Genomic DNA, 12692 nt, shown 5'->3' on the forward strand with positions numbered 1-12692 from the left:
ACCTCACCCACACAGACTCCATGAACCATCGGAGGCAACAAGTGAACGGCAGGCAAAGGAAATGGCTCAGGTGTCAAAATTGTTTTTATTCTTATCTCCAGTCAGTCACAGACCCCGGGAAGGAGAAGCCAGGGAAGGGAACAGGCGCAGAACACTGGGGAACTTGGAGAAGCTGAGGCCGGAAGGTCAGCAGTTGTGTCTAGGGGTGCAGCTCTGTCCCTGGTGCTGTGTCTCTGCTCTCAAACACCCAGGAGAACAGCTCAGGGGACGGGGAGGTGCAGGACATGTAAACAGCGTCCAAGAGACACGACAATCATTGGATGAAAGGGAACAGCTGATGGCTGATGAAAAGACAGGTCTGGGGTGGCTGGTAGCCAGATCCTGTCCACAAACCCCAGCCACCCAGCCCCTCGTTTTCCCTTCTGCAGAACCAGGCTTTGCTTTTCCTCCAGCAGCCACAGGGGGACAGCAAAGTGCTTATGTAAAATCCCAACCCTGTGGGACAGAAAGCAAGCTGCAGAGCCTTTTGGAATAAGGTTATCTGTCCCATTGCTAGTCCCCCGGGAGGAATTGTAGGCAATGGAAGAATCAAGGTTCTTGGAGCTTCCCCATGTGATACAGAAGGAGCCTCACCTGTGCCCAGGAATTGGTGCAGGGTGTTCGGGGACTTGCGTGCCTCCCTGGCCCCAATCTGCATCCTCCAAGAGAGGACTTCATCTGTCCCCCTCAGCAGGAGACCTCCAACCTCACAACACAGATGGCCAGATTCCTAGCTGCTTCTAGCCTTATAAAATCAACCTATCCCTTTTCAGGCCCAGCCCCTCCCCAGCCAAGAATGTGAGGGCCTAGCAGGCTTCCCCGCTCCTCTACAATTTGCGGCACCTGCCCAGCTTTGGTTTCTTGTAATCCTGCATTCCTGCTCCCCGCCCTTCCTCCTTCCAAGATCCATCCAGGTGTTCCTTGGGTTCCTCACTGCCTGGATCGGAGGTGGAAGGTACAGGCCTCAGCCCTGGCCCTGCTACCCGCTCAGCCGTGCCTGGTCCCCCTCAGGAGACTGCAGCCCCCTCTACTGGACCTCCCCACCTCCACCATGGAGCCGTCTTTGAGGTGGCTGTGATTCAAGCCCATCACATTGTTTACAGGCTAGGGTTTGCCCCTCCCCCAAACTTTTGGTGCTCAACCTTGGATAAGTATCTCATTCCTCAGTTTCTGCATAAGGATCCCAGGCGGAGGAAGAGGACTTGAACAAGTGGTTTCTGGGAAGCATGACTGAGGCCCAGTCTGCAAATGGCAGGACAATGGGAGAAGGGTGGGAAGAGGGTGGTAACCTCTCTAAAACCGAGGTCAGGGATTAGGAGAGGAACTCAAGGGGCCTCGGAGGAGAGGAGGCAATTGAGTGAGGAAGTCAGTGAAAGTAAGTGTTCTGGTGCCTCTCACTGCCCCATCCTGTCCATGGACTTCCATCTTGCAGATAGGAAAACTGAATCATAGACAGCAAGAAACACTTGCCTAATACCACAAGCCCATTGGCAGTGAGGCTAGGAATCAGAAACCAGAAATCTTGCCTCCCAGTTTATGGTGGGAAAAAATCTGGAGGAGGGCGGAGAGAGGTGCAGCGTGGCACTGAGGATTACAAATCCCCAGAGACATCAGGGCCTCTCTGGCCTTCCATGCAGTCTCATTTCCACTCCCACCCAGTTCGGGGGGTGGGAGTGATGCCTTTTGGGTTAGGCAGCTGTGGGTCTGAACCCCAGATCTGCACTGGCTGGCTATATGAACCTAGACTCATTAACAAGCCTTTCTGAGCACCTCGGCTGTTCCCTCCACATGGAGATGTGCAGAGCACTGCCTTTGTAGGACTGCTGTGATGGATTAATTTAGACCAGCACACAGTGGACATCCTACCCATGCCCCGATGGCCTTGACCTCATACATACACTACCTGCAGTTCTTGTTCCTTCTCTCCTCAAATACACAAGGTGGAACAAAACTTCAAATGCTTCTGCAATATTTCTTAAAAGCTGGAGGTTGGAAGGGTGGGGAGTGGGTGGAGTCAGGAACAGATAGATAGCATACCTTGTCACCCTTCCTGAGGGCAAACGGAGCCCACAGCATAGGGGAAGAGAAGAGAGCCCTGGAGAGAGAGGTAAAGGGAGCCTCCCTGTCTCCACCCAGTAACTTTCCACTGGCCCAGAGTTGGCCATGCTGGCTGCATGCTCCCCCCAGGTGTGGGCCCGGGTCCCCTCCCCAGCAGGCACCCCGCCAGGGGGCTGGGCAGCTGACGCACACCCTGCCTAAGATCTCAGCCATCTGGAGGCTGATAAGGAGCCCTGGCCTCATCACAAGGAACCAGCTGTAGGGATTGGCCCTGGCTGTTAGCATCAGCTGGACAGCTTCCAAACTGGAGAGATGCAGAGATAAGGAGGGAGGTTAGGACTCTGGGCTGAGTGAGTGGCAGGGAAGCGAGGGGAAGGGATGTGGGCACTGCCAACTACTAAGACCTCAGGAGGCCTGGCTGGGGATAAGCCAGCAAATGGCAGCAAATGAAAGAGGGCTTAGGAAATAAAAGGTGCAGAAGGGACTAAGCCTTGGGGAAGGACGGGGGCAGGGCAGGGTTCCCTCTAGATGGGGCTGGCCCAGCAGCTACAGCAACTACCTCCTCCCCCAGAACATCCAGCCAGAGGGCCCAAGCACACCTCATTCAGCCTCAGGCCTGTGGGAGCAGCCTGGGAGTGGATAGTAGAGAGTGGGAGGGCATGGGTCTTAGTCCTACAACCCCAAATACCTCCCAGGTGGACACAGGTCTGGGTGGACTGGCCATACTGCAGAGCCTGGACCTCCCAGTAGGCTGCCCTGCTCCCACTTCCCTGGGAGCCCCAGGACAACCCCTCACTTAGGAGCAGGGCTCTCTGCCCCTACCTCCTACCGTCACAGTGCTCTGTTGTAACCCAGGAGGGTAAACCAGGGCAAGCAGCAGATGGCACTGGCTTCCTGCCCCTTTCCCAATGCCCTGGGCTCCAGGGCCCAAGTCCCTAGAACAAGCGGCTGGTCCCAGAGCTGAGAGAAGATGGGCAGTCTAGGACAGCCATTCTGTCTACCCACATCCCCCCACCTACAGAACACCCTCCCCTCATCTCCCAGCACTGCCCCCACCTTTTCCTTACAAGGTGTCAATGACTGACCTGAAAAAGAAAGAGAGGGTAGACTGGACACAGGACAGTATGCCCCAAGGTCACATGGTTGTGGCAGCCATAGGAGAAATCTTGGTGGGGGCACAGGTCTAAGTCAGGCTTCCCGGGGTGTCTTTCCCACATCTGAAATCCTGCTAGGCTCTTCCCACTTGTCCTTGGGTCATCAAGCCCAGAGGAGCCTTCAGCCTTGCCTGTCCCATTTGGAACATGTAATTTGGGGGAAGGGGTGGCACAGGGCATGGTGTGGCCTCCATTCTGCAGGGCCCAGGCATATGTACAAGCTGCAGAGGGTGCGGGTGAGGGCTGGGCTGCGGGGAGTGAGTGGCTGGCTGCAGGCTAGGCTGGCAGCTAGTTTTTTATCTGTTCTTGCAGGCACAGGGAAGGGTCAGAGGACCAGGGAAGGAGCATTCTTTGGAGGAAGATGGGGGTGGGGAGGGCTCCTCATTCCCGGTTGGAGCCAAAAAGCTGAAGGAAGAAGGTGAAGATATAGATGATATCCAGGTAAATGTTGAGGGCTCCAAAAATATACTCCTCGGGGCTCAGCGAGTGGCGTCGGTTGCCCATCAGCAACTGGGTGTCAAATGCCAGGAACTGGGGGAAGCAGGGAGAGAGAGAAAGAGGAGTCAGAGGTCCAGTCAGGGTGACATTAACTAAGGTGGCCCAGTTCCCCTCACAGGCCCATCTCTGATTTTATTGAGCTTACCTGCTGCCTGGCTGCTCTGTGACAGCCCGGAATCTGGAATTTTCCCAGCACCTTCTATCCCTACTTCTGGTCAACACCTATTTACTGAGCACCTACTATGTACCAGGCATAGGAATACAGCAGAGAACAAGACAGACCGGATCCCTGCCCTCATAGAGCTTAGAGTCTTCTGGGAAGTAATTGTTAGTATGATGAGTGTAACCAAAGGGAAAAACCGAGAGCCATGGGGAACTGTGTTATGAGTGTGGCAGGGAGTTAGGGAAGGCTTCCTGGGCGAGGGGACTGCCATTCCCTCAGAGCACTGTCATAGTGAACAGGGACTAACCACTAAATGACACGAGCCCAATGAGTCCTACTAACATCCTTATCGAGTAGGAATCGTATTGTTCCTGGAAGAAATGGAGGCCAGGATGTGAGCCTGAGCAGGCTGGTTCCACAGCCCCCATGCTTGACCATTCTGCTCTGCTGCTTGTGGGCAGCACCCAGGAAACAGGCTCTTCCCTCGGGTGCCTTCATAGCCTAATGAACTATGAGCAGATTCCCTTAGAGATAGCTCCTCTCTGCCACCCACTGAGAGCTGAAAAGACAGTGAGGAACACCAAGCCGTGCCTGCCTTAGGGAAGCTCGCAGCTTAGTGACACAAAGATAATTGAAAGAAAACCCGGTAAATGTTATAATTCGGGCAGTGGAGAAGGGAGCTACTGATTTGGCAGGAGGAAGGTATCCCAGGAGAGGAGACATTTTTCTGGGGCTCGAAGGATGAGTAGGAGTCTGCTAGACTGAGAAGATGAAGGTGAGCCCTGGAGGCCTGGGGAGCATGATGTAAAGGGTGAGGAAGTCAGGGACAGAAGCAGTGGGGTCAGAAGCTAGAGGAAGAAGGGCTGGAATTGTCCCTCAAAGCCTGCGTTTTGCCCTGTAGGCCTGCATACCTGCCACCAACTGTGTGACTCCCATGACCCAGACTCCTTGGAGTCACGTTAGACTCCAAACAGCCCCATGGAATCCTAGCAGAATCCCTGCCACAGTGCCAATGCCCCTAGTGCACCAGGACCAGGGGCTCTAACAAGGAGTGACTTGTTAGACACATGGGACATCGAGGCAGGTCACCCCCGAAGGTGGGGAGGCAGGGGTGGTTATGAGCACAAGCTTAAGAGTCAGACTGATTTGGATTCCCATCTCCGCTCCACCACTCACTAGTTGTGGGACCCTGGGCTGGGCATTTAATCCCTCTGAGCCTGTGAGTCCCTGACTGTGAAAGGGAGACCAGAGGGCTTGCCTCCCGAGGTTGTTGTGACAGTGAGATAATGCGCACATGGCACCTGGCATGGGGCCTGGCACATGGTGGCACTTAATGGGTGGTAGCTATTAATGTGGTTTTATTGTTATTAGCTGCAGAAGGAGAGGGAACCTCTCGAGAACACGCATATGCTGCTGCTGATACTCAGGTGTCTCCTACATCTCATTAGGGAGGCTGACACGTCCCTAGGGGGAAGGTGTGCAGCCCTAACAGAAGAAAAATGGGCAGCCGTGGCAAGGGCTGATGGGCCTGCACAGGTGTGTCCGGCTCCTAAGCTCAGTGGCCTCGAGGGCAGGGCATGGAGGACCCGGGCTGGTGTCGGGACACCTGGCTTGAGGCCTGGCTTCACTGCTCAGGAATCAAGTCACCCACTTGACCTTGACCTCACTGTCCTCATCTACAAACTGGGACAGTAATAATGCCCACACCAGGGTGAGGCTTTGAGGGTAAATGTATGACAGTGTATGTGGCGTCGACTATTATTATTCTTAAGTATCATTTCAGTCCATTCCACTCTGCTCCTTCTGAACCGGATTTGGATTCCCAAATTCTCCTTCTGTAGAGAAAACGAGTGAGTGGAGGGACTGACTCAAATGCTACAGGCTGCTTAGCAGTCACAGCTGCCAGCACAAGTTAATAAATTGCTGATCTGGCTTATCAATCAGCAGTTTGCTTGGTTGATTTCCCAGAGCCTGGTCACCCCTGGGTGAGCTAGTGAAATTGAATCTCTCAACCTAGAAGGCTTGGACCCAACTAGGTCTGGGGTGGCCCCTCTGAGGAGCACCCACCCAGGATGCCTCCTATAGCAACCAACTGGCTTTTCTTTTGAGGAGAAGAGGAATGAAACGATTTCTCCTCCTGCCCTTGGCCTATGGCCATGCATGCCTCTCTACAGGTGCCATCTGGGATGGCCTGTCCCAAATTTCAACCCCAGTGCCCAGTATCACCCATCACTGCAACCTCATGCCTGAATCAACCAAACTCTTTTCATTCATTTATTTCCAACAATATTTACTGAGAACCTACTATGTTCCAGAGAACTTGCCCTCATAGAACTGACAGTCCAATGAAGGCAAAAGACATTATCAGAGATTCCCTTATGAGCATGCATTCATTATAGGGGAAAGTGATCTACTGATATCTCCTTGGGTGATGGAAAGCATTGTTAATTAATGTCTTGGTTGAGAGCAGATATCTTGTTTATAGTTAACATCTTAGCTGGCAGCAAAGATCTTTGTTGACAGCTAACACCTGGTTGACTGCTAACACCTAAAGGACAGCAGGTACTTGGGTTAGGAGTCAGACCCTGCAGGAGGAGCACGTGGGATAGGATAGGTCAAGAGGCAGCAGTGGGGCTAGGACACTGTTAACTTATGTATGAATAGTCCTTTCACATGCTAATTTATCTCATCTCACTCTCCCAATTTGCTCTAGGAGGTGCGTATTAGCACTATTTTTCATATGAGGAAAGGAGTTTCAGAGAGGTGAGTGACTTGCTGATGGTCATCTATCTTATCTGGTCACTGGAACCAGGTCATCTGTCTCCTATTCTGGTAGAAATGGGGGCAGAGTGGGCTTGCAGGGAATGAGAGGGCATGTGCAGAGGGCAGAGCAGTTAGAGGCAAACTTCCCTGCTTCACCCTACTGGCCAGGACCTAAGCCTGCTGTGTCCAGGCCACAGGCTACATCTGAGGTCCTCCCTGAAGGCGGCCCCTAAGGTAAGGCTGAGGGTATTCTAGCTGGCCATGGAAAGGCCAGCTCAGAGCCACCAACATGGAGGCACTGAATACAAAAAGCTGGGGTTGCAATGTGTTGAATCGGCATAAAAAGTAGCACGTGGACCATGCCTGTCCTACAGAAATGCCAGAATGAGTGCACATACGTCCATTGCAGCATCGGTTCTAACAGTGCAATGCTGGAAACAACCCAAACTCTGTCAGCAGTGGGATGGGTAAACAGTGGGCAGCAGTACTGAGGTGGAAGCATCTCTGATATATGCTATTATGAGAAAAAAAGTAAGTTGCAGAAAAATCTGTATCATATGATTCCACAAAACTATACATGTCATAAGAGCCTATATAGCAAATGTCTATAAAATGCATACAGAAAGGTCTGGGAGGAGAGACTATTGACCACAGTGATCACCACTGAGGAAGGCAGTGAGGGACACTGCCAAAACAATGTATGCTTTATCTACATTATTTAAAATTTTTTAAATGAAATATACAAGTTATTAGAAATTTGACACAGAAGGGTTAAAATAACACAGGTGAAGAGCGTGTGGCCTCTGTCATTTAATTCTCACCATAAGCCTCTGCCACAGGTGGTGCATTATCATGTCCCTCACTTGCCCAGGAGACTGAGGCCACTTCACATGCCAAGAAGACAGCTCAGGTCTTCTGACTCCAAATCCCACACTCTTTCCACTGTGTGATGCCCTCGGGGGCATGGGCTGTGTGTGTGTGTGTGTGTGTGTGTGTGTGTGTGCGTGTGTGTGTGTGTGAAGGATGGAAAAGTGTGTGTGTGTGTGTGTGTGTGCGTGTGTGTGTGTGTGTGTGCGTGTGTGTGTGTGTGTGAAGGATGGAAAGATGGAAAGAGAAGCAAACAGCTCCTGGCCAAGAGCAACACAGGCTTCCTAGGGGGAGGCCCCCTGGCCCTGCTACCACCTTCTGAGCTACAGGGTGGGCTTCAGCTTTGGGGATTCTCTAGAAAAGGGACCACCTGCTGTAAATCCTGGTGCCCCAGGCTGGGCTGCCAGACAGGGTGAAGGAGCTAGGGCATAGAGGAGAGGCCTCTGAGTGGAGACCTGGGGGCCATTTCTGGCCCAGTGACAATAGAAGATACTTCTCTCATCTATATTGACCTGGGTGTCAAAAATTTAAATAGCACAGACAGCATCTGCACCCCCAGACAGGCCACTGAAAGAACAGGGTCTGGCAGGCATCTAAGCCAGAAAGCCTGGTCCAGGATGAACAGGAAGTAGCATATAAAAGTGTACGAAAGAGCCAGGCATGTGTGGTCGTGTGAGGAAGGGGATGAGTTTAATACAGCGCTTAAGAAGATAGGCTGGGCACACAGACCTGGGTTCAAGTCTTGCCTAAGTCTCCGACCTTAGGCAACTGACTATCACTAACAGGGGAGAGTTATCAATCACTGATGAAGAGCCAGGCACTTTCTAAATGTTTTACATACATTAATTCATTAAAAAGTCACAACAACCTACGAGGTAAGTATTATTATTATCCCCATTTTACAGATAAGGAAACTGAAGCACAAAGATGTTACATAATTTGATCAGTCCACACAGCTAGAATGTGGCAGAGAAAGAATTTGAACCCAGGGCCCTTGGCTCCAAATTCTGGTGTGCTAAATGACAAGGTTAACATTTACAATAAGAATAAAAGCTACCATCTACTGAGAAACTACCATGTGCCAGGTGCTAAGCTTTCTTTTTCCCTTTCACATATTATCTTATTCAGTCATTACAACAGTCTGGTGAGATAGGAAATAATAGCCCCATTTTAATGATGAGGCAACAGAGGCACAGAGAGGTCAAGTAGCTTGCCCAAGGTCACAGAGTGGTAAGAGGATGAGCGAGGACTTGAATGTAGGTTGGTGGAAGAGCTCCTCCCACGCCACATGCCCCGGCCCTGCTGACAGCGCCCCTTCCTGGCTCTGCTCTACAGAATTGCCCTCCTGGATTTGAGGCAGTGACCCCTCCCCTCCCCTCCCTGCCCTACCCTGCATGCTGGTGTGGATACTCCTCTGCCTGCTCTCTACAGGGCCTCTGAATCACTCCCTCCCTCAGTCCCCACCCCAGGAGTGGGGGGGCAGGGAGGACTGGTTCTTTCACCCTCTCTCTGTCAGGCTGTTGTGACCAGCTAGGCAGGGCGTTGGCTCCTGAGGATCAGCGCCTCAGGAGGCGAGACTGAGGTGAGGCCTGGGAGGGGATGCTGCACACTTTCCCCTGAAGGAGCAATTACTGGCCAGTCCACCCACCCTCCCACCCTCAGAGGAATCCACTCAACTTCCAGATGGCTCAGGTGAGGCCTCAGGTGAGATGTCAGGGCTGTTTTAGTGGCAGAGGGTAGAGAGCAGAGAAGGTTCCCACTGGATCTTTCAGGCTCATGTAAACTACTGAGGCAAAAGAGCCTCTAAACTCTAAATGAAATAAAGATAGGTCTAAAATAAAATCATACCCTGGCCTTGGATTTGTGTAGCCATTTTTACTTTTCAAAGTTTTTTCCTAATTGTGAAGAAGGTACGGCATACATTGTGGTCCCCACTAGAGAAGCAGGGCGAGGGGCAGGTGTGGGGGGGAGACTGCTGCATTTTTCTTAAATCCCTCAGATGCTGTGGGGTCTGGCCTAGGCTGGGCATGGTCAGGCGACACGGATTCTCTATTAGGGCTGGATGGAAGTAACTGCTGAAAGCCTAGCCTTAGGGATGACAGAGGTTAAGAAGTCCTCTTTAGGCCCTGTGCTGTGCTGTGGGGAGAGCTAATCTGGAGGATCTCTCTGGGCCATCTCTGAAATGGGCAGGGCGATAGAGTGGGAGGAATGCGGGGCTGAGAGTCAGGAGGGTGGGGCTTCCACAAGCATGGCTGTTAGCGCTGCACGCCTGTGTGTGCATGCTCTCTCTGGGCCTCAGCACACACTTGCTGAGGGAGGTCCCTGCTAGCTCTGAGGCTAACAGTCTTGGCCCTCCTTTTATTCCAGAGACTGAGGACAGATGGCTGTGCATCCCCCCACGGTCAACACCCAGTGTTGGAGACCCAGCACCCCTACAGAGCATCTTCCTATCTAAGCTTCACTCATCCAAATGCCACCTGGCCCTGCAGCATCCAGTACTGGCCACACGCATCCTCCCTGCCACCCTGTCCTGATTCTGGGACACTGTAGTGGCCTCCTAACTGGTCTCCCAGCCTCTGGCCTATCCACTTGTCTTCTCACTAATCTTGCTGAAAACTCAGTGATTAATGTTTCTTACCAACCGTCAGTGGCTCCCAAGGTCCTCAAACTGACAGGTTGGGCCAGGAGTGGAGGGCTCTGTTCTTGTTAGGCCCATCGCCTAATTTCTAAAGTCCTATGCTTAGTCTCTTCCCTAGGTCTCTGGGACGTGGTTTCCCGATTTAGGTGGCTAAGAGACCTTAGCTTTGCCAAAGAAGGACCAACTCTGAGATGGAGCAACCTGGCCAAAGTCATGTGGGCCCTGGGAGCTTAGCCGTAGCTAGAATCCAGCTGGTCTCACCCCCTCTCTCATTTCCTGGCCCCACCCCCAAACCCTGACCCCAGTCCAGCTCAGCCCTCATGCTCTCGGTCTGACTTTCAAAGAGTTTCTACAAGGAGACGGCACTCTGAGGCCAGTGCCTCTCAGCTGACTCACCCACTTCTATTGGCATTTGGGTTCTGGCATCCAGAGGGGGGTTTGAGGTAGGGTTAAGACCAAAAACCCAAAGCTTCCTAAGAATGTACCAAGGCTAGACGTGGGTGAGGCCTAGGAGGGGCCTGTTCCTCAAGGATGGACCAGAGCCCTGAAAAGCCTCAGCTCCGCACCCCCTAAACTGCAGCCAGGTCCAGCTGGGTGCCCCTGCCCTCAAAGATGGCAGAATCTCTCAGGTGAAGGGCAGAGGTTTCTAGGAGAGAAAATCACTGGAGTCTCACAGCCCCTCCAAAGCCCAGGCTGGTGGGAGTTGGGAGGGAGAGTCCCACGAATTCTTCTCTTCACCCCTTCCCCCCACATCCTCCTCGAGGGCAGAATACAGCCTGCAATTCTTGCTTGTTTGCAGTGCTGAGCACCCCCCAAGAGGCTAGGGGGAGAGCAGAGGACGGACAGATGGAGAGTCCAAGGCATGCTGGGTGCTGGCTCTGCAGATGGGTTAGAGCCTGGGGACCACAGATTCCACAAGACAGAACTAATGCTGGAAGCAGGGTCAGAGCATGTTTCCTAGTTGGGGGTTGTGGAAAGGCACTGGGATTTTAGTTCTTATGGGGCTGGCCTTTGAGGGCTTCTGCCCACCTGAAACTAAGAGGAGGGGTGGAGAACAAGTCCAGTGGCCCTTCTCCTCAACTCTCTCCTGCATCACTAAACTCGGGGGGGCGGGGAGGGCTGTCTTCCCTCCTTTGACCCAGATGAAGGGCAGGGGATGGAGCTGGGGACTCACACCCATGTGCTCTCTCAACCATTGTTTATATAACCTGCAGGATGATCCCAACCAAAGCCTATGGTGTGTTCATCTCCTAGAGAGACAATAATGGGGTAATTAGGCGCTACAGTTCCTCCTCCCCTGTGACTCACAGAAGACTGACAGGTCACCACCATCATTCAGCTGTGCAGCCAGCCAGGCCTTCTTTGCCTGGCTCTGACAGCAGCTCAGTGGCCATGGTCATGCCTCTCAGCCACACTTCTCAGGCATCTATCCATTCATTCATCCATTCCACAAACCTCTACAGGGCCTACTGTGTGCCAGGCACTGTTGTAGACACTGGGGCTGCTGCGATGAACAAGCCAGACAAAAACCCTTGACCTCAAGGAACTGAAATTCTGCTGGAGGGAGACAAACACTAGATAACAGATCTGAAAAATATATAGTTCATCAGAGGATAAGTGCCATAGAGAGAAATAAAGCAGGGAAGTGGGAGTTGGCAGCCCATGTGAGCTCAGGATTGTGAATGAAGCAAACACCTGGAGCGGGGAGCAGATGGGCAAGCACAGGTGCAGGGAAACCAAGCGCTTGGCAGCAAGGGGCCAGCAGGGCTGCATGGGCAGGGGGCAGGGGGAGGAGGGGCCAGCAGTGCTGCAGGGGGGAAGGGGCAGCGGCTGGATGCCGTGCAGAAGCATGGTCTGACCTCACTCTCCAGCTGCTGTGTGGACACAGACTGTGGGACCAGCAGAGGCAGCCTGTAGGAGGCCATTGCATCAACCCAGGTGGCAGGTAATGGTGACTCAGAGTGGACCAGGGAGTAGCCATGAAGACTGACAGGAGTGATTGGATTCTGGATAGGAGGCAGGGCCACGGGGTTTGCTGCTGGACCCCATGGGAGTGTGGGGAGAGGGGAGGAGTGGAAGATGTCACCAAGGAGTCTGTCCTGAGTGACTGAAAGATGGGGAAGGCTGAGGGAGAAGCAGGCCTCCAGGGAAAGGGCAGTAGCTCAGTTTTTTGTTCATGGTAAGTGTGAGGAGCCTATTAGACTTCCAGATGGGGGCACTGACTAGGCAACTGGAAATTCTAGTCAGGAATTTGAGAGCGAGATTGAGGATGGAGACATAAATTTTACAGTCATCTGTATAAAAGATGGTATTCAAAGCTTTAAGGGTCTTGAGACCCCACAGGCAGTGAGGGTAACAGGAGGAGTCAGGGCCCTAGAGCAGCGTGATTGGGCAGGCTGGGGAGAACCCAGGAGAGGGTGATGGCCTGGACTCCAAGTGAAGAAGATGCTCTGGGGGGAGGGAAGGAACAGTTGTATCAAATGCTACTGAGAGTCGAGCGAGAGGAGGCGTG

General features: G+C 52.7%; 1 protein-coding gene across 2 annotated transcripts in view; it reads right to left on the bottom strand.

Annotated features, from left to right (window-relative positions):
• Positions 1-66: 66 nt before the first annotated feature.
• Positions 67-12692, bottom strand: part of FAIM2 (Fas apoptotic inhibitory molecule 2) — a 32044-nt gene continuing 19418 nt past the window's right edge. For both annotated transcript variants that reach the window (XM_008582926.1, XM_008582935.1), the window contains one exon: positions 67-3782. In XM_008582926.1, coding sequence (XP_008581148.1) covers positions 3633-3782 — 150 coding nt within the window. In that variant the 3' untranslated portion in view covers positions 67-3632. The remainder of the gene's footprint in view (positions 3783-12692) is intronic.

Source organism: Galeopterus variegatus, unplaced genomic scaffold, assembly GCF_000696425.1.
Source record: "Galeopterus variegatus unplaced genomic scaffold, G_variegatus-3.0.2 Scaffold95, whole genome shotgun sequence".
Taxonomy (NCBI): Eukaryota; Metazoa; Chordata; class Mammalia; order Dermoptera; family Cynocephalidae; genus Galeopterus; species Galeopterus variegatus.